General features: G+C 33.4%; 1 protein-coding gene across 10 annotated transcripts in view; it reads right to left on the reverse strand.

Moving 5' to 3' along the window:
• LRP1B (LDL receptor related protein 1B) overlaps nucleotides 1-20,344 on the reverse strand; it is a 1,828,472-nt gene that overhangs the window by 582,371 nt on the left and 1,225,757 nt on the right. For all 10 annotated transcript variants that reach the window (XM_077861563.1, XM_077861564.1, XM_077861559.1 and 7 more), the window contains 2 exons: nucleotides 18,637-18,801; nucleotides 18,072-18,316 (listed from right to left, as the gene is read on the reverse strand). In XM_077861563.1, the coding sequence (XP_077717689.1) occupies nucleotides 18,072-18,316; nucleotides 18,637-18,801 (410 nt within the window). The remainder of the gene's footprint in view (nucleotides 1-18,071; nucleotides 18,317-18,636; nucleotides 18,802-20,344) is intronic.

A 20,344-nucleotide genomic window follows, 5' to 3' on the forward strand; every position in this document is an offset into this window, starting at 1 on the left:
TAAACAGACAAAATAAATAATCAAGGAAAATAAAGATAGTTCCTTGAGAAAATAAGTAAAATTTATAATCCTTTACTTGAACTGAACAAGAAGAGATGGTGCCTCAAATAAATGAAATAAAAAAATGAAAGAGATGTTATATCTGATTTTAGAGAGTAACAAAGGATTATAAAAGAAAACCTTCAATGAACAATTATATACCACAGAATTAGATAATCTGGAAGAAATGAATAAATTCTTAAGAACATACAACCTTCCAAGACTGAATTATGAAGGAATAGAAAATATGAATAGATTGATTATAAGCTCAGAGATTGAATCAGTAATCAAAAACCTCCAAACAAACACAAATCCAGGACCAGATGTTTTCACTGGTAAATTCTAACAAATATATAAAGATTAATAGCTACACTTCTCAAACTTTTTCAAAAAATTGAAGAGAAGCAAATGTTTCCACACTCATTTTAAAAGACCAGCATCACTCTGCTGGCAAAATTAGAAAAGAATACCACAAAATAAATAAAATTATAGGCTGATATATCTGACGAACATCCATGTAGAAATACTCAATAGAATATTAAGAAACAGAATTCAACAATGCATTAAAAGATTATGTACCATGACCAACTCGTAGTCATCCCCAGTGGTACAAGAATGGTTCAACATTCATAATCCAATGAAAGTGATATACTGCTTTAACACAATGAAGACTAAAACTCATATGATCAACTCAATAAATGCAGAAAAACACAGTTGACAAAATTCAACATTCATTTATGATAAAATCTCAACAAAGTGGGTATAAAGGGAATGTATCTCAGTATAACAAGGGCCTTACATGACAAATCTATAGCTAACATAATATTCAACAGTAAAGAGCTAAATGTTTTTCCCCTAAATCAGTAACCCTAAATCAGTAACAATACAATAATGTCAACTCTAGACACTTTTATTAAACACAGTACTGAACCTTCAAGTCTTAGCAATTAGGAAAGAAAAAAAAATAAAAGGCATCCAACTTAAAAAAAAGAGTTTTAAAACTGTCACCATTCACAGGTGACATACTACTATGTATGAAAAACCCTAAACACTCCACATGCACACAAACTGTTAAAACTAATAAATGAATTCAGTAAAGTTGCAGGACACAAAGTCAATATACAGAAATATGTTGCATTTTTATACACTAATAATGAACTGTCAGCAAGAGAAATTAAGAAACCAAACCTATTTACAATTACATTGAAAGATATCTAGAAATAAATTTAAGGAGATGACTTATACACCCGAAACTACAAGACACTGATATAAGAAAGTGAAGACACAAATATATGGAAAAATGTATCATTCTTATGGACTGGAAGAATAGTTTTGTCAAAATATCCATATTATCAAAAGCCATCTACAGATTCAGTGAAAGCTCTTTCTAAATCCTAAAGGCATTTTTCACAAAACTAAGATAAATAATGCTAAAATGCGTATAGAACCACAAAAAAAAACAAAACAAAACAAAACAAAAAAAAACCACACATGAATAGCCAAAGTAATCTGGAGAAAGACCAAATCTGTAGGTACGCTCTCTGATTTCGATATATTAATCAAAATGGGTATAGTATTTGGCATTGATATATATCAATGGAACACAGTATAGGGCCCAGAAATAAACCCAGACATATATGCTCCATTAATTAATGATAAAGTAGTAAAAAATATACAATAGGAAAAGGGCAATCTTTTCAATAAATGTAATTGGGAAAACTGGACAACCACTTGTGAAAGAATGAAACTAGATTGCTATCTTACCCACAAAAATTAATTCAAAATCGATTAAAGACTTGAATCTAAGGCCTGAAACCATAAAATTCTTGAAAGAAAACATAGATGGTAAGCGCCTTGACATTAGTCTTAGTAATGTTTTTCTGTTTTGTTTTTGTTTTTATTTTGTTCTGTTTTGTTTTGGTCCAACTCCAAAGGCAAGTGAAACAAAAGCAAAAATAAACAAATGAGACTATACCAAACTTAAAAAACTTCTATACAGCAAAGGAAATTATCAACAAAAGAAAAAGCAATATTCTGAATAGAAGAAGATATATGCACATCATATATATAGGAGCTAATATCCAAGGTACATAAAGAACTCATATAATTTAACAACAACAAAAGAAATAACCTCATTAAAAAATGGAGAGAGGACCAAAATAGACATTTTTCCAGAGAAGACATAGAAATGGCTGATAGGCATATGAAAAGATGCTCAACATCATTACTTATCAGGTAAATGCAAATCAAAGCAATAATGAGATTATCATCTCTCATCTGCTAAAATGGCTTTTATCAAAGAGATGAGAAGTAACATGTGTTGGAGAGGATATGGAGAAAAGGAACAGTCACATGCTGCTGATGGCAATGTAGACTGGTGAAGCCACTATGGAAACCCATATGGAAATTCCTCAAAAAATTCAAAACAGAACTAACACAATTCAACAATTCTGCTTCTGAGTATTTACCCAAAGAAAACAAAAACACCAATTCAAAGGGAAATATGCATTCCAAGTTCACTGCAGCATTATTTATGATTGCCAAGATATGGAAATAATCTAAGTGTCAATCAATGGATGAATCAATAGAAAGGTGTGGTATATAGATATAGACATAAATATAGATATAATAGAGTACTACTCAGCCATGAAAAAGGAAATTGCTATTTGTGACCACATGGATGGACCTTTAGGGTATTTTGCTAGATAAAGTAAGTCAGATAGGGAAAAAAATACCATATGATTTCACTTATATATGAAATCTAAAAACAAGAAAAACAGAAGAAAAAAATGAACTCAAAGAAATTATTGATTATCAGAAGAGAAAGAAGTTGAGAGGGTAGGCAAAATGGGTGATAAGTCTCAAAGTATGGTGATGGATGGAAACTAGGCTTATGGTAGTGATTGCTTTGTAGTATATACAAATACAGAAATTACAATATGCGGCTGAAACTCATATATTATATGCTAATTTATTTCAATTAAAAAAATCATGTAAGAACCAAAATTATTAGAAAAGCATGGAAACCTAAGTCTAGAAATTCTTTAGGAGTACAAGTCCCTCTATCACAGGGAGTAAGTGCCATGTATTTCATTTTCTTCCCTTTTAAATTTGTCTGTTACATTAAATTCCCTAAAGAATTGCAAATTAGAGAAGCAAGGGAGCAGATGTAAAGACTGTTAAAAAGTATTGTAGGAGGAAAGGTATTGTAGGAGAGAAGATGGAATCAAGAGACACTGTTTGAGAACCATTATATAACTAGAGTCAAGATGACTTAGTTGTAGTAGTAAAAGTCCAAATTTTTAACACTTGAGACAAAGAATAGAGGATGAGATAAAATAAGAAAAAAAGAAAAAAAAATAGAAGAGTAAAGGGTGGAAGAGGAAAAGGAAGGAGAAATTTGTTTAAAAGTACTGACATAGGAAATGCTATTCCTCTCAAGGAAATTAAAAGCATATTCCGAGACAGCTCAATGATAGGACTTGGATTTCACTTTGAACATCACTATTTTAGGCTTAGAATCATACTAGTTCTTCTCAATATTCTATAATTGTGATAAAATATATTTTTTAAAAGACATTCATTCATTCATGAGAGACACAGAGAGAGAGGCAGAGAGATGGGCAGAGACAGAAGCAGGCTCCCCACAGGTAGCCCGATGCAGGACTCAATCTCAGGACCTCCACCAAGATCACGCCCTGGGCTGAAGGCAGATGCTTGACCACTGAGACACCCAGGTGCCCTGATAAAATATTTTTAAAAGTAAAAATAAAATGTTTACTTTCTAAATGCACAATAAAGTAACAAATTACGTTGGCTTTGCAGCCCATCTCTATTAATGATAACATTATAATATAATATTCACAGTACTTTGTGCTTCCTCAGTATGCAAAATGCAAAAGACTTTTTACTTTCCATTTTTATCTCTAGTCTATTTGAAATAATGTGGTCAAATATTTTTAGCTTCTTTCTAGTCACACAATCAAACAGACATCAACTTACCAAATTAAGAAATTCGATTCACAAACTCACATTTTAATATTTTAAAGCAGGTATTAGCAAATAGTTTCCCCAGAGCCAAATATAATCCACTGCTTGTTTTTGTAAATAAACTTTTATTATAACATAGCCGTACTCATTAGTTTACTCATTGTTTATGGCTGCTTTTACACAACAACAGCAGAGTTGAGCAGTTTCAGCAGAGATCCTACGGTCCACAAAGCCCTAAAATTATCATCTGGCTCTTTACAGAAAAGGTTTGCCAACACCTGATATAAAGCAATTAGCTATTTTATAAGAAATACTACTGCAGAATCCAATATCAATACACACACTGTAAACTCCTATAAGACCAAGGCCAACCTATTTTTTTAAAAAAAAGATTTTATTTATTTATTCATGAGAGACATACAGAGAGAAAGAGAGAGAGAGAGAGAGAGAGGCAGAGGGAGAAGCAGGCTCCTTGCAGGGAGCCTGACACGGGACTCCATCCCGGGTCTCCAGGATCAGGCCCTGGGCTGAAGGTGGCGCTAAACCGCTGAGCCACCTGGGCTACCCCAGCCCATTTATTTGTATCCAAGAGATGGGAAAAATTCTACTTTCTCTCCATCCCATACATTCATCCTTCTAAAACACAGACTTCTAATCTTATAGCTGCCTTGCTGAAAAATTTTGTTTGGCTTCCCACTATCTACCTCACAGAATCTCAATCTTACCTCCTACCAATTCCCCCATGATTCTTTGGCACTGGCCAGGGCGGTTTATCTTCTGCTCTTTAACCTCTAGGTGTTTTTTGTTTGTTTATTTTGTTTTATCCTGATTCATTATGTTTATTTTGGTTAAAGACGTTCTCAGCTTTCCAAACTCACTAAACTTTAATTTCAGAACATTTTTTTCACTTCTCTTTCACTACCATATTTAATGAGTTATCAATTATTATCTGAGTTTCCCTAATATATGTTTCCTTCTCTCCATTTTTACCTTTCCTCTTCCAACATAATTTGTTTCGTCACCTTTGAATGAACTCAAAGGTGAGTGGCCTTGTAACTGGTGCTGCGTAGTACTGCTCAGAATACACCCATCACTCTAAGACACCACTCTTCCAGACTCTATGCCTGCTTTTCTTCTGCATACACATGATCCACATGCTCAAATCAGCTCCTCATTGTTCTCTGAATATCTATATTTTGTCCTTTTCCACTTCCACATGGTATACTTCCCTCATAGAATTTCATCGCCAACATCTTAACCTTTCTTCATGAGTCTCTTTCAGTCATTTTTCTTCCACAAAACAGTTTCTAATACATTCTAACAGAAGGTAGCAAATGCTGACTTCTTCCATCACTGAATATTAGTTTTAATTATTAACTACACAAGGCATTAAGCAATGTATTGTTTACTGTCCTGGTTTCTAATTATCCGTGACTTATATTCAGAGATTTTATGTCTATATATACTGATAAACCAAAGATAGGCATTTTGTTTCTTTTTTCTTTTTCTGTAAAAGGCCAGACAGTAAATATTTTCACCTTTGCAGGCCTTATGCCTTTCATAGTAGCTATCCTACTTTGCTACTATAGCACAAAGGCAACCATAAAACAATATGTGAATCAAAAGGTTTGACTATATTCAAATAAAACTCTACTTATAGAAGAGTCAGGAAGCTGAGTTAGTCTGGGGGCCTTAATTTGTCAATATCTGAGCTTGAGTAACAGTCTCATGTTTGCAGGAACTATGACTTATAAATATATTGTATTTTAATAAATTTTCTCTGGTATCTATTACTGTGTTAGACATATTTTTTTTAGAAGATTTTATTTATTTATTCATGAGAGACCCAGAGAGAGAGAGAGAGAGAGAGAGAGACATAGGCAGAGGGAGAAGCAAGCTCCACGTGGGGAACCTGATGCAAGACTCGATCCCAGGACTCCAGGATCACACCCTGGGCCAAAAGCAGGCACTAAACCGCTGAGCCACCCAGGCGTCCCTATTACTCTGTTAGACATAAAGACATTTGGAATCATATGCATGCTCATCAGTGTATGTGGGATATGTTCTAAAGAGTCAGGAATCCAAATATTTGGAAAGTGAGTTAACTTAAAGTACATCATAACTGTAGGTAAAGAGACTAAATAAAGTATAATTACGATGCTTTATAGGAGAACCAAATGTTAATTATGCAATCACATAAGACTGATGCATGCTCTGTGAAGAAAACAATATCATTAAAGATAATTTCATATTTCATGTATGCCATGTTTAATTGTAATCCATTTCTCACCAGCAAAATAAACCCTTTAAACCCAAATAATTATTTTATCCATTAAATTTGAATAAAATGCATGCAAACATTGATGTAATATAAAATATTTATTTACCTAATAAAATTCTGCTCAAAGCAGAATGCCAGGATCCAATTTGTGAGATAAGGGGAAGATTTTTTTTCCCTCCCATGTAGTCAGTTTTTTAATATTAACTAATATTCATCCTGTTAATAAACTTTATTGGTACAAAATAATTATTGATATAATAAAATGATTTATCTATATTATAATTTTCCTTTTAGGAAATAATTTAATATTTTTAAAGAAATGTTATTTTCAGAAGGATCTTACAATTAAACACTAATCTCAAATTCTATTTTACTTTTGACAAATACCTTCAAACTATAATTTTAACATTTGATATTGAAGAAGTAGAATGAATTCCTTATTCAAAACATACACATATAATAAAATATGTGCAAGTGAAAGATATACTTATTGCTTTAATTTCACCAGATCCCAGCAATTGTAGTAGCTTCTTTCACCAAATTATAACATATTTTATGGATTAATTTTATACTGGACTCTAGTTTTATGAAGTAGAAAATAAAATGTCCAAAACATCTTATCTGATCTTCCATAAAATATCTGTATTTCAATGAGAAAAATTCTAAAAGCCTCAAATACTATTTCCATTTATTTGTGCAAAGTCCTTTTTAAAAGGATAAAAACAAACATGTAATATCATGTTACATTTAGTGGTGATATGTATCTTAAAATACCAATGAGTTTTCAGTTATTCTGAAGAAGTGACTTTAGGTATCTTTCTGATATCTTAATTCGGTTGCTTTTTATTGTACTTGCTGTATGATTTGATTGAATAAGCATCAAAATTTCTGTGTTTATGATAATTTGATAATTGCAAAAATCCTTCTTATCTAAAATAGTGGTTTTTCAACCACTGGTGATGGTGTTAGTGGGGATCTCCTACCCACCCACTGAGGGGACTTTTGGGAGTGTGTGGAGACATTTTTGGTTGACTGGGGATAGTACTGGAATACTAGTAGCCAGGGATGCTAATAAACTTCCTGCAATACAAGGGAAAGGCCCTCTCCACCCCACAACTAGGAATTATCTGATGGAAAATGTGAACAATGGAAAGGCTGAAAAGTCCTGACCTTGGAGTAGGACCATGGATTCAGTATTTAGTGGATTTCAATGAATTCAGAGCTCTCAATCACTTAGGTTCACAAGACTTAGGCAAGTACATCAAATAGCATACTGAGGAAGAAAGAATTTTGATGATTCCTTTTTTACTAATCTCTTCTAGTGCTCCAAGGGAGAGTACATATTTAAAAAGTAACAATTTATGGGGATCCCTGGGTGGCGCAGCGGTTTGGCGCCTGCCTTTGGCCCAGGGCGCGATCCTGGAGACCCGGGATCGAATCCCACATCGGGCTCCCAGTGCATGGAGCCTGCTTCTCCCTCTGCCTGTGTCTCTGCCTCTCTCTCTCTCTCTGACTATCATAAATAAATAATAATAAAAAAAAATTAAAAAAAAATAAATAAAAAAAATAAAAAGTAGCAATTTATAATGTACTACCTGCATATAAGTAGTAAGTACATATAATGTACTTACTACCTGCATATAAGTTGCATGTTAGTTGTTTGATATTTCTGTTATATTTTGCCAAAGAAATAATAATAGAAATGGTAATCAAATTTTTCAGATGAACCAACAAAACCCATTAATTTATAATATGGTTTTAAGATAACACAGAAGGATTCATTAAGAAACTAAAGTGGGTGCTAGTCTATATAATTGGTACCCAGAGGAGAGGACCATGTGTTACAGGAAAAAAAAAAATTATAAGAGGAGAAAATGAGTTCCACTGTGTCTTTTTATATCAATAGTTGGAATGAGGTAGCAACATGTCTTTGGCTTGTTTCAACTCTCATTTTTCTTCTCCATTGTTCATTTCCTTTTTCTCTTCTACCAAGCTCTTAGTACTGAATGAAGTTCTAAGCACCTCATTCTAGAGGCCCCACAGGTTTACTCAAATCTCAAAAATTCCTCCTTGCTTTGCTATCATCTGCCCTTTCACTTCACTTCACTTCAATTTGCATCTCTTCAAAGTTGCTGATACCAACTACAAGTAAAGGTGAAAGCCTTTTTGATTTAACTATTTCACATCAGCTAAATATTTTTAGAAATATTTTCATTTTAAAATAGAATTCACACAAAATTAAATAAATCCCCCATTGACAGTATATAAATATTTGAAATAAAGAGATACTTTTAAGTAGGGGATGTGGTGCCTGAGTAGCTCAGTTGGTTAAGGGTCTGACTCTTAATTTCGGCTCAGGTCATGATCTCAAGGTTGTAAGATCTAGCCCCACATCCAGCTCCATGTTAGGCGTGGAGCCTGTATAAGATTCTCTCTCTCTGTCCCTACACTCTACTCCCTCTCAAAAAAGAAAACAAAACAGGAAAAACAATATTTTTAATACCATTAATATGTAGGATAGAAGGACACATAAATTATATACATACAGATATATGTATATATACATTTACATACATGTACATTTAAATAAATACATAAATATGTGGAAAGAGAGGCAATTTGGTTTTTATGACAGGTAGTTAGGTCTTGATATGTAAACTGTAGAACTAGACAGCTTAAGTGATTTATAAATAATTGAGATTCACTTCCATCACATTGAAACATGGTTTCACGAGTATTTCTTTTTTTTCTTAAACCTTTTTATTAATTTGATAAATGTAGCCTATGATTGAATATATTTACAACTCCAAATGGAATTCCTCCTTCTTAAGTTTTAAAAGTGACATTTTGTACCCTACAGCAGCAATGCTATTATTAATATTCTTAGAATCTAGAATCCATTTTTTTTCAAAATAAGATAAGCTAATTTTCATACAAATATTGTAAATAAAAGTTTCATTTTCTATAGAAATATTTTTCTGAAGCAATTGTAGGCTCTTATATCATTTCAATGTCAAAGCTACTCTTTGAGAAACAGACCACAATTCTCCTTATATTGTCATAACATAATAGGCAATTGAGATAAAAATTGATAGGAAGAGTAAAGGTTCCAAAATGGAATAATTCATTTTTATCACAATATGCTTGAAAATGTGCTCAGTGCTTTGTAAACCTTATTTCCTTTATTCTTCTTACAAGTCAGTTCTATTTATAAAAATAAATTATCCCCATTTTATAGAAGAGTAAACTTAATTTTCAAAAGGGTAAAAAAGGACTTACAATCACAGAACTATTAAGAGGGAAATAGGTTTCAGATTCTAGAGTATGAGCTTCTAACCATTATACATACTAACCCTCTAAATGAACCAATTCCCTTAAACTTATTCCTTCTTTTAACGATTTATGGATGCTTTACTAAGCAGGGGTGTGGGATGGATACTGCCTTCGAGTATAATTTTTTTAATCTAATTAATCTAATTCTTGTTGTAACTGGGAATAAATTCTTCATGTCTCATTCATTTTGTCTCTGGGTTTTGATTTTGCCAAGGGATATTGTCATTAATATGTTACATAAAATAGTTTGCACATTTGCCAGTCACTATGGATTTCAAGAACAAAATTGAAAGGGATGATTGAGTCAGTAGCTTGTCTTTGAAAGTAAAATAAAATGGTACCCAGAAAACAGTACTATTTATATAGACAAATATTTATTAGGTCCCCACTGAATTGAGTTCTTTTCAGAAAGATAAAAGTTTCTTCAGAAAGGGAAAACATCTGTAATTAGTGCAAGTCTAATAAATAAATTATTTGCCACACTCTATATTTAAAGTGACAATCATATACTTGAATTATTTCAGGAACAATTGCAATCACAGCAGCTAAAGAAATACAGAAGAAAACTGAAAACAACAACAGCAACATCATCAGTGTGGTGGAATCTTTCTGGATTCATGAAAAATACTGAACTCCACTTGATATCAAATCACAACTTCAAATCACCTTTGAGCTGAGAGAGGACACTGAGAAGTACAGTCTGCTGGATGGGAGAAGATTTGCATATAAAAGAAGAAAGTTACTTTCTCCATGTTTACAAACAACTCCTCTTACAAGGGTGGGGAGGGATACTGATGGGTAAAAGAAAGCAACTAAGGAAATTGTGTGTGTGTCTATCTATCTATCAATCTATCGATCTATCTATCCATCTATCCATCTATCTGTCTATTTTTCTATCTATTCTTTACTTAACAACATTTATATTGTGCTTTGTATTTGCCAGGTATCTTCTAAGTGCTTTAAAAAGAAACTAATGTGTTTAATCTTCTGCAATGATTCCATTTTACAGATGAAGAAACTAGGATAGGTAATGGTCATGCGGTCAGGATAGGATAAAATTAAAATGTGAACCGAAACAGTCTGGCTCTAGAGTCTTCCTCCTGATTACAACATTAGTGTTGTAATTAATTAATTAACTGTTGTAATTAATTAGCGTAAGCTAATTATTATGAAGGTTCTTTTTCACACTTACATGTGTAACTTAAAAACATAGTTCTTTTGTTTAATAATTTTTTAGTAAAAAGAGTTGAAAATTCATAATAATATCTAGCTTCAGACATACTTATGATCACTAGGACATAGGCAAACAAATCCACTGAAATTGTTCTAAATAATGGCTGCCTGTACTTAAGTCACCAAATCCAATGAATACATTTATGTCTTTATCTTTCTTAAAGTAAGATACCATAGTTCCAAGCATTTTCACAAGTTCCCACAGGATGCTGATATTGCCTAGAGTACCACAGTCCTAAGTGAAGGAGAAAATAAGTTTTAAATATGTGGCCAAAGGAGTGAAAAGAGCAGAGCTGAGTGCTTAGAAACTTGACTCCATCTGTGTGAAGGATGGATTGTGGAGAGAGCACTACAGGTAGGAGACTGATAAGGAGGCTACTTCTATAGATCAGGAGGTAGCTGATGCCAAAATCTGGGAGATGGTCATAAAAGCAGAGAGAATGGTATGAGTGAGATACACTTGGAAGTAAAATCAATTTAAAAAAATGATAATAGTAATAGAAGTTGTGGAGTGGGAGAGATTGAAAAGGAAAGGAAGAATTTGAGATGGCTTTGTTTTTCTAGTTTCTATAATTGGCTTCATGATCAAAATATTTCAAAGCCCATGGGATTTATTTAAGGCAGGAATCAACAAACTTTGTGAAAAGCCCAACAGTAAGCATTTTAGGCAAAATCTCAAGCCATATCCCTGACCTATTGGATCAAAAGCTTTTCAAGTACCGCCCAGAAATCTGTGTTTTAGTGGGAGGTGTTTCAGGGATCCCTGAAGGTAATTTGGATGCACATTCAAGTGTGAAATCATTAGAACTGCATATCCCAGAGGACAAAAATTAAAATTCCTTGAAAGAACCATTTAAATCCCACCATGATCTGCTACCTGCCCAATCTGTTTCCCATTTATTCACTCTTTACCTCTAGCTTGCTTCAACCTACAAATGAGGAAATGAGACTCCAGAAGTTAATTATTTGCCTCCCCTGATAAGTCTAGCGAGTGACAGATGGGTTGAACTAGCCCAGCCCAAGGTATTTTAGGACCTCACCCTATTGCTTTTAAAAATACATATACTCTTTTACATTCAAAATCCAACCATGGTAACATTTATTTTATTGATCCTCGTTTTTAGTTTAGTCTGTTCTACTTCTAGACTATAAACTCCAGGAAGGTAAGAATTAGTTTGTCCCTTGTAAATGTCCACAAAACTTGACTGTGGTGACACAAAATAACAATTCCAAGGAGAATTTCAAACATGAACTCCATGACTTCTGCCTATAGAGTGTAGTGGTTAAGGCAAGAGTTCTGAGGTCACTTTCCTTAACGTCAGATAACTGAACAAACATGCTCAGGCTATTAGACCTTGACTAAATCACTTAGTGTTTGTCTTCCTTAGGTTCCTTATCGGTAAAACTGTTGCTAAAATCTTCTTCATAGAATTGCAATGAAAATTAGCAAGTGTCAAACGCTAATATCATTACAGTTACTAATATTATTATAAATAATTTAGCTATGTAGTTGACATAAATAAGTAAGTGACACTCCTTTACTCAAATATTTTATAATGTAGTTGGGAAAATAAAAGAGAGTTAGGAAAATATTAAATAATCATACAAGCTCTAAGTGCTTGTTCAAGGGAGTTCAAGCAGTATTAAGCATGAACATGCAGGAGGTGAAATCTGAATTTTGTAAAGATTGGTATGTGGCTTTGAAGTGAGAAAGCCTCTCAAAAGGAGAATTATTTCCTGCAAATCTCTGTGCAGATTGAGAGTAATACCTGTAAAAGACTAATAAAAACACAATATAAGTGCATACCTTCCTTATTATCAGAAAGTCAGGATGATGATATAATTTTAATTTAATACTCAATCATATAAGCCCAGATCTCATTATCTAAACAAAACTAACATCTTTCTCAAAAATGGTTTATGATCAACTTTGCTGTTGCTGCTGTTGTTTTTTTAGTGCACTCAAAATTTATTCAATTAATAGCTGTGTTTTACTGTTAAAATATATTTAAATTAGATTGCCTCATAAATGTTTATTATTAATTTCCACCTTAAAGGGAAATTATGATTTTGGTGTTCTCGCTTATTATAAAAGCAATAAATATATTTATTTATACAACTCTCTATGCTAAGGAAACAACATCCTCCCATGTGTTTATTCAGTAGGTGGACATAAGTATCAACTCTGTACTATTATTGCCAATACACACTAGATGTAGAAAATAGAGAACTTAGGTTTAAGTGTCTAGTTATCAATCCAATCAGTGGAATAGAATGAGTATATATAAATCTTCCAAAAGCATATGGGAATAAAATGTGATCATCTTAGCAAGTGTGAAAGTACAGTATATGGTATGTAAAATTCTTATTCCAAATTTCCCAATATTTTATATTCAAATTTTTGTCCTCAGTCCCTACAGTAGTTGTCAACATAAATCACTACTTTGTATCCTTATTTGACTCTAAACTTTCTTGCTTTGCTTTTTGGTACAGGAGAGGTCATATGCACTCCCATGTTCATTGCAGCACTGTTTACAAAGACATGGAGACAATCTAAATGTTTATCAATAGATGAATGGATAAAGAAAACCTGGTATATATACATACACATATGTATAATATTTGGTCACAAAAAAAGAGAAGGAGGGCAGCCTGGGTGGCTCAGCGGTTTAGCGCCACCTTTGGCCCAGGGCCTGATCCTGGAGACCTGGGATCGAGTCCCACATCGGTTTCCCTGCATGGAGCCTGCTTCTCCCTCTGCCTGTGTCTCTGCACCTCTCTCTCTCTCTCATGAATAAATAAATAAAATATTTAAAAAATGTTTACTCTCCAGACCTTATTCTTTATTATTTTATACTTAAAATTAAGACAATTATTTTGGAACAGTTGTATGTTCTCATCAAAATTGAAGGAATGCTGTTACAGAGATTCAGATTTTTTTTTTAAGATTTTATTTATTTATTCATGAGAGATACACACACACACACACACACACAGAGGCAGAGACACTGTCAGAGGGAGAAGCAGGCTCCATGCAGGGAGCCTGATGTGGGACTCGATCTCAGGTCTCCAGGATCTGGAGGATCATCTCTGGTCTTGATCTGGGGGCTGTAAGTTCAAGCCCCATTTTGGGTTCCATGGTGGGCATGAAACTTACTTAAAAAAATGTTTTTTTAATTTAGAAAACAATGAAGCATGGACTGGGGGGTTGATTATGATCATTGGGGCCCTGGTGTTAACTTTGATGAAATTTATTACTCTGAGCCAGTCTATTTCACTTTCTTGAGCTTCAGTTTTCTCATAGAAGGTGGAAACAACTATCTGGTTAGATGGTTCTAATTATTAGGGAAAAAAAGTGACAACTAAATGGCACATAATAGTATAATAACAGTGATAGTTTTATTTATTACTGTGATATTCAACATCTCTGTTGAAACAACTATAAATATAAAACATCAGGATGTTTGTTGCTCTAGGCCCTGGGAAAATGGGTGTACATTTGAGAGTAGCTTGAATAGTCTAGTCATCTGACTACACCTGAATTCTCTTGATAGAAAAATCAACCCTATTGCTCTTCTTTAGAGTTGTGATTCACATTTTTGTTATAATTTTCTTTCAACAAATTGCTACGTATAGAAAAATGTGATGTTAAGCCCAATATGAGTTATTTAAATATGAGATAATAGGTATTCAAAAGGTCTCAAGAAAAGTAATGAAACCTAAATTTCAACAAAAGGAGGTTAGAAAAATGATTGATTTCAACAACTAATTTTTTTTTTAAGATTTATTTATTTATTTGAGAAACTGAGGCCTAAGGAAATTAAGTAATTTGCCTGACATCATACAACTAGTGAATTATAGGGTTTGGGTTTGAACCTAAGCAGTCAAGCTCCCAAGGCCATGCCATTATCTCTAAGTTCAGCAACCTCATACAATTAAAATAAATAAATAAATAAAAATAAATAAATAAATAAATAAATAAATAAATAAATACAGACAATTGCTCCTTGTTTCTTCTTAATCTCATTTAAAAATTACATTAGGAACCAAAGATCTAAAATACATTTTCGTTTTTTAAAAGTTCTGCCTAAGTGTTCATAATCAGCCTAGAAATTTATGCACAAGATGAATGTATGATAACTGGTGTTAAAACATTCATTAATTTCCTACTTGGAGGATCAGATAATTTCAAAGAATATTTCTAACCTTTATTTCTTTAATTTTTTAAAGATATATTTCCATTTTATAGCACTAAATGTCACGTATTTTTAAAATTAATTATTTTTTCATGAGCTTCACATTACTATTCACCAGAAAACAGAGGGCTATTATTATTTTAGTGGTGTTAACAATGTACCTTTGTCATCACTTTTACTATAATTCTACCCTGGTAATAAAATAGTCAGTACATTTCTGCATCTTTTTAAAAAAGTTTTTACCCTAGCAATGGAAGTGTTACTTCACTGAAGCAGATAAACAGGATGGATAATGATTGTTATATGCTCAGTGATCCTTATAATGGGGAAAAGTGGAATGTTCTCTGATCATTCTCAAAATTGGAAACTGACTGAATTTCATTTAGGAAATAGCAAGGTCTCACTATAGGTGACATTCTCTAAAAGCATATAAAAGACCAGAATATATCAGCCCTGATCCTCTATGTTAAATCAATCCACAGAGTAGAAATTTCCTTATTTTATGCAAATTGGAGGAGTCTCATATAAATCATCTTTCAAGTTAAGTAAAGATGTCAAGAAAATCTCTCCATCTCCAAATGAATTACAGTAATCTCCCCTTTTCTGGCGAGGAGACATCCCAAGTAGATGCCTGAAACCATGGATAATACCATGTGTTTTCTTATACACACATACCTATGGTGCATATCTATCCTAAAGTCTAATTTATTAATTAGGCACAGTAATAGATTAACAATAATAACTAAAGTAGAATAACTCTAGTAGTATACTATCATAAAATTTATGTGAATGTGGTATCTCTCTTTCTCAAAATATCTCATCATACTATACTCACCCTTGTGCTTATGATGATACGAGACGATAAAATGTCTATGTGATGAGATGAAGTGAAGTGAATGACGTATGCATTGTAACATAGTGTTAGGGCACTACTGACCTTCTACTGATAGTTCAGAAGGAGAGTTTTTTGTTTCTGGACCAAATATGATCACAGAAAGTGAAACTATGAAGGAAGGGTCTATTCTTCATTGAATGCTTCACATCCTTTCTATATATACGAAAATGTCAAAAGACCTTGAAAGTATCATTTTCATTTCCATTCTGTCGATTTGCTAGGGCTTACGTCAATGTGGCCAAATCAGATAGGAAATGAAAATACATTTATCCTGTTTTGGGAAGGGGGCTGTTGTAATACATAAACCCAGGCCATTTTTCATGGTCCAATTCATCTAAATTACTCTAAACATAAAAATTACAGTTCCCAAAAAATACCACTCTGGGGCACAAAAATACATAAGTACATATTTTTGCACTTATAAAAATTAAAATCAACCCTGTGCTTGTCATCAACATATAGTGTTTATGACTAGATACTCTCTCATACTGAAGGAAGTTTTTAGAAAATAATATATTTTTCTTATTGTACTAGTGGCCCATTGCTGGTCAGAATCATGATTTCCTGTTTTATTTCAATTTAATTAAATCCAATATATTTACCGAATGCCTATTAAGCACAAAAGTGATTAAGCTGTATTTTCTCCCCTTAATGTCCTTATGTTGTTTAAGTTTGTAGGATGAAAGGAGCAAGGGAATTAAGGGCTATAGAAAAGGATTAACATGATTGCTCACATAGTACATGTTGTATAGAAACTCCTGCATGGCAAAGAAGGATCTATTTAAGAAAATTGAAGCTATGGGATGCCTGGGTGGCTCAGTGGTTGAGCATCTGCCTTCAATTCAGCTCAGGGTGTGCTCATGGGGCCTGGATCAAGTCCCACATCAGGCTCCCTGCAGAGAGCCTGTTTTTCCCTCTGCCTATGCCTCTGCCTCTCTCTGTGTCTCTCATGAATAAATAAATAAATAAAATCTTAAAAAAAAAGAAAAAAAGAAAATTGAAGCTGAGAAACTGAAAGTGGAAAGAGAACTAGATCCAGATTCTGTCAAAGAGAGGGCACAGAAAATTTTACCGATGAGGAAATTTTGGTAGAAAAAATAGTATCGATAGAGAAGGAATGTCACGTATTGAAGAAAGAAAAATGATAGCAATGGACCACAGAGGTGAGAATTTTTAGTTACATCTAGGTGAAGAGAATATAGCACAAATTTAAAATAAGGCTTGAAGTGAAGTCCATAAGACCAGTAACACTAACACATTTCTGGAAGTGGAAGATCTATCTACTCTACACTGAGAGAGGGAGAAAAGAAGAAAATGTATCCTCTAGGGAACAGTTGTCATCTGAGCATCAGATGTTTCAAGTAAAAATATGTTAATGATAAGAAAACATTATTTGCATTGGAATGAGATTCTCATAGGTTATGATACACATTAGAAAGGGGAAGGCTCCATCAAGAAGTATGAAAGGATGAGTTGATGTTACACCAAATGGCCATACTATCCCATAGGGGAAAAAAAGCAAAAATAAAGACTTAGAATTAAGAACATCTGGAAAATATTGAGCAGAAGAAATGAAATCACAAAGTTGGGATGGAGATTACTATTGAACCAAAATGTGGAATATATGGGGAGAGGTGGCACACATGCTCACATGAACTTGTCTTAAAATAGCAAAGCTCAAGCAGATGCTCCATTCTTTCTTACACACTGTTCCTTCTCCTCCCAATATACTTCACAGGGACCATTTGAGGGCAAATGTCACTGTGTCCTTGGTGTTCTCATCTAATTATCTGAACATAGTTAGGTGATAGATTCCAAATCTCAACACCTTCTACAACTTCCTGCAGCACCCTTTACTGATACCCTTTACTGACTAAAAATATAGGGACTTTGTATAAAACTCTTACTTTCTAATATTTCTTTATTGCTATGTGAAAGAAATGAAAAGAAAAATATTCTGAGCTAATTAAAATAAAGGTTGGAATCACTTCCATAATACAATATATATAAACTATTAACTTATAGAAGTTATTTTACAGTTCAAATATTATATGATTAAGGTGAAAAATACTTTCTGGGTTGTTATTTCACAACCAGCACTTACCCTGGGGCTGACGGCTGGGGTGGTATATCTGAAGGTCAAATGGCTGTGCACTGGTTTTCTGAATCACACTGACATTCTGTCCTGTCCACTTATTGGCTTTTGACAATGTGTTGGTCCTCCAGTCTGTCCAGTAGACCTCACTCCCATATAAAGACACAGCAAAGGGATGGGAAAGGTATTCATGACCTCGAATGATTTCAATCATGGCTGTTCCATCATAGAGGGCTGAATAAATTGCATCTGACCTATGAAAGGTAAATACATCAGCAGTTTATCAAAACTTATTTATATAGTCCATTGGTATTATCACTTTACTTAGATAAAGGTCAGGGAAAATATTTTACAAAAAATATTTTATGGGTATCTATCTGATTTATAGAAAGAAACAAAAAGCCCATCATAACAAAATAAACAAAAATCACCACCATAAAAATGAAAACTACCAAAAATCACCACCAATTTTAATGTATGCATGATAAATGCATGTTAGACATCCTATCAGTTTATAAATGCTATCAGAGGAAGATAACAGAAAATACAGAAGAAAAAGATCATTTTTTTAAACCTGGCATCTGTCCAAACTATCCTTTTCTCAAAGTGATCCACAGTTAATCCATTAGGCCAAGCTCCAGTTTTCATGTCTTTGTAGATGGTTTTTCTTCCAGCACCACTCATGGAGGCAGATTCAATGCGAGGAAAATTGGCATCCCAATCTGTCCAGAAAAGAATTCTGAAGAAAAATAAATAATGCTATTGTTTCAGCCATTCAGTTCACAAATATTTATTGAATGCATACTATGTGCTATATATACACTGGCTAGATGAACAGTCTCAAAGGAAATGGATGTATTATCTACCCACCTGGGGCTTAGAGTCCAGTGGAGAAGACAGACTAAATAAACACATGAATATATAATTGCAGCTTCTAAAATATGCTGAAGGAAACTTTCATTATGGCAGAGAATAGCAGTTAAGTGATCTACTTAGAGAAGGTGATCAGAAAAAAAAGCACTTTGAGGAAGCTGTATTTTTACTGAATCTAAAAGATAAGGAGAACAGTATAAAGTGCATGACAAGCAAAATAAACAGCAGATATGAAAGCTTTAAAATAGAAAAGAAAGTGGGTGATATGAAGAACAGAGATAAGACCAATGTGGTGAATAAGGAGGAAAAAAGAAGATGGATTTGAAAATCTAATGGGTTTTGCAGGCTAAAGTAATTATTTGGGACTTTATTCCAAGGGAATAAGAAGCACATGTAAGCAAGGTGGAAACATGGTATAATATACAAGTGGATGATAGTGAGGTGAGAGTATAGTATATCAGGTGGTTATTATAAAGGAACAAAATTATAATGGTTTGGAATATGGTAGTGGCAGAGAAGAGAAGTGAATGGATTCAAAGTATATTTTGGAGGAAGAATTGCCAGGAGTGTCTTATGACTGCATACAGGGAAATGAAGTAAAGAATGAATCATAGGTGACTGTGTTCCTTGTTTCAGCAAAGTCGGAATAAGGGTAAGGGAGAGGGTCTGCAGGGAATCCATACATGGAATGGGGAAAATGGAAGAGGACAGATTCTAAGACCTGGAAATTTAATGTGGATGGGTTTGAAGAACAATCAAGTTTACTCTTGAATTATTTTTTTATCTTAAGATTTCAAGACATCAGGAAGCTGTGTGGTATGCCAGGGTGAAGTTCAGAGAAGGTAGGGGTGGAGACATGAATTGGGATGTCAGCAGTATGGAGATGATATTTAGATTCACAGCAATGAAAGACATCATATAACAGAGGATACAGAGGGAAAACAGAGGAAATCATTATACTTTGGTATACACAAACGTGAGATTGTTAAAATATATTTTTCATATGCGTAAAGATCATTACTTTTTTTTTTTTAAACCGAATACTATTTGAGACTCTACAAATTCATTATGCACAAACAGTTCCACTCAATGGGCATTAAGTGTCCCATGTCCTGCATTTGATTTTTAACGCAATTTAAGCAGTGGATGTTTTATGTTCAGTTGACAATGGTTTAAACTGTTGATGCATGTTTCTATAGTATACTTAATACAGTTACACAGTAATTCCACAATCATTACAACTGACTATATTTTTTAAGTACTTATTATATGTTAAAAACTATGTTCAGTGCTTTATAGATTATCTCATTTAAACAATCATGGGGCTATGGCTAAAGTTATCTATGTTTTAGAGATGAGAGAACAAGCTTAAAGAAATGAAATTACTTGGGTCACACAGATAATAAGTG

Source organism: Canis aureus, chromosome 20, assembly GCF_053574225.1.
Source record: "Canis aureus isolate CA01 chromosome 20, VMU_Caureus_v.1.0, whole genome shotgun sequence".
Lineage (NCBI taxonomy): Eukaryota > Metazoa > Chordata > Mammalia > Carnivora > Canidae > Canis > Canis aureus.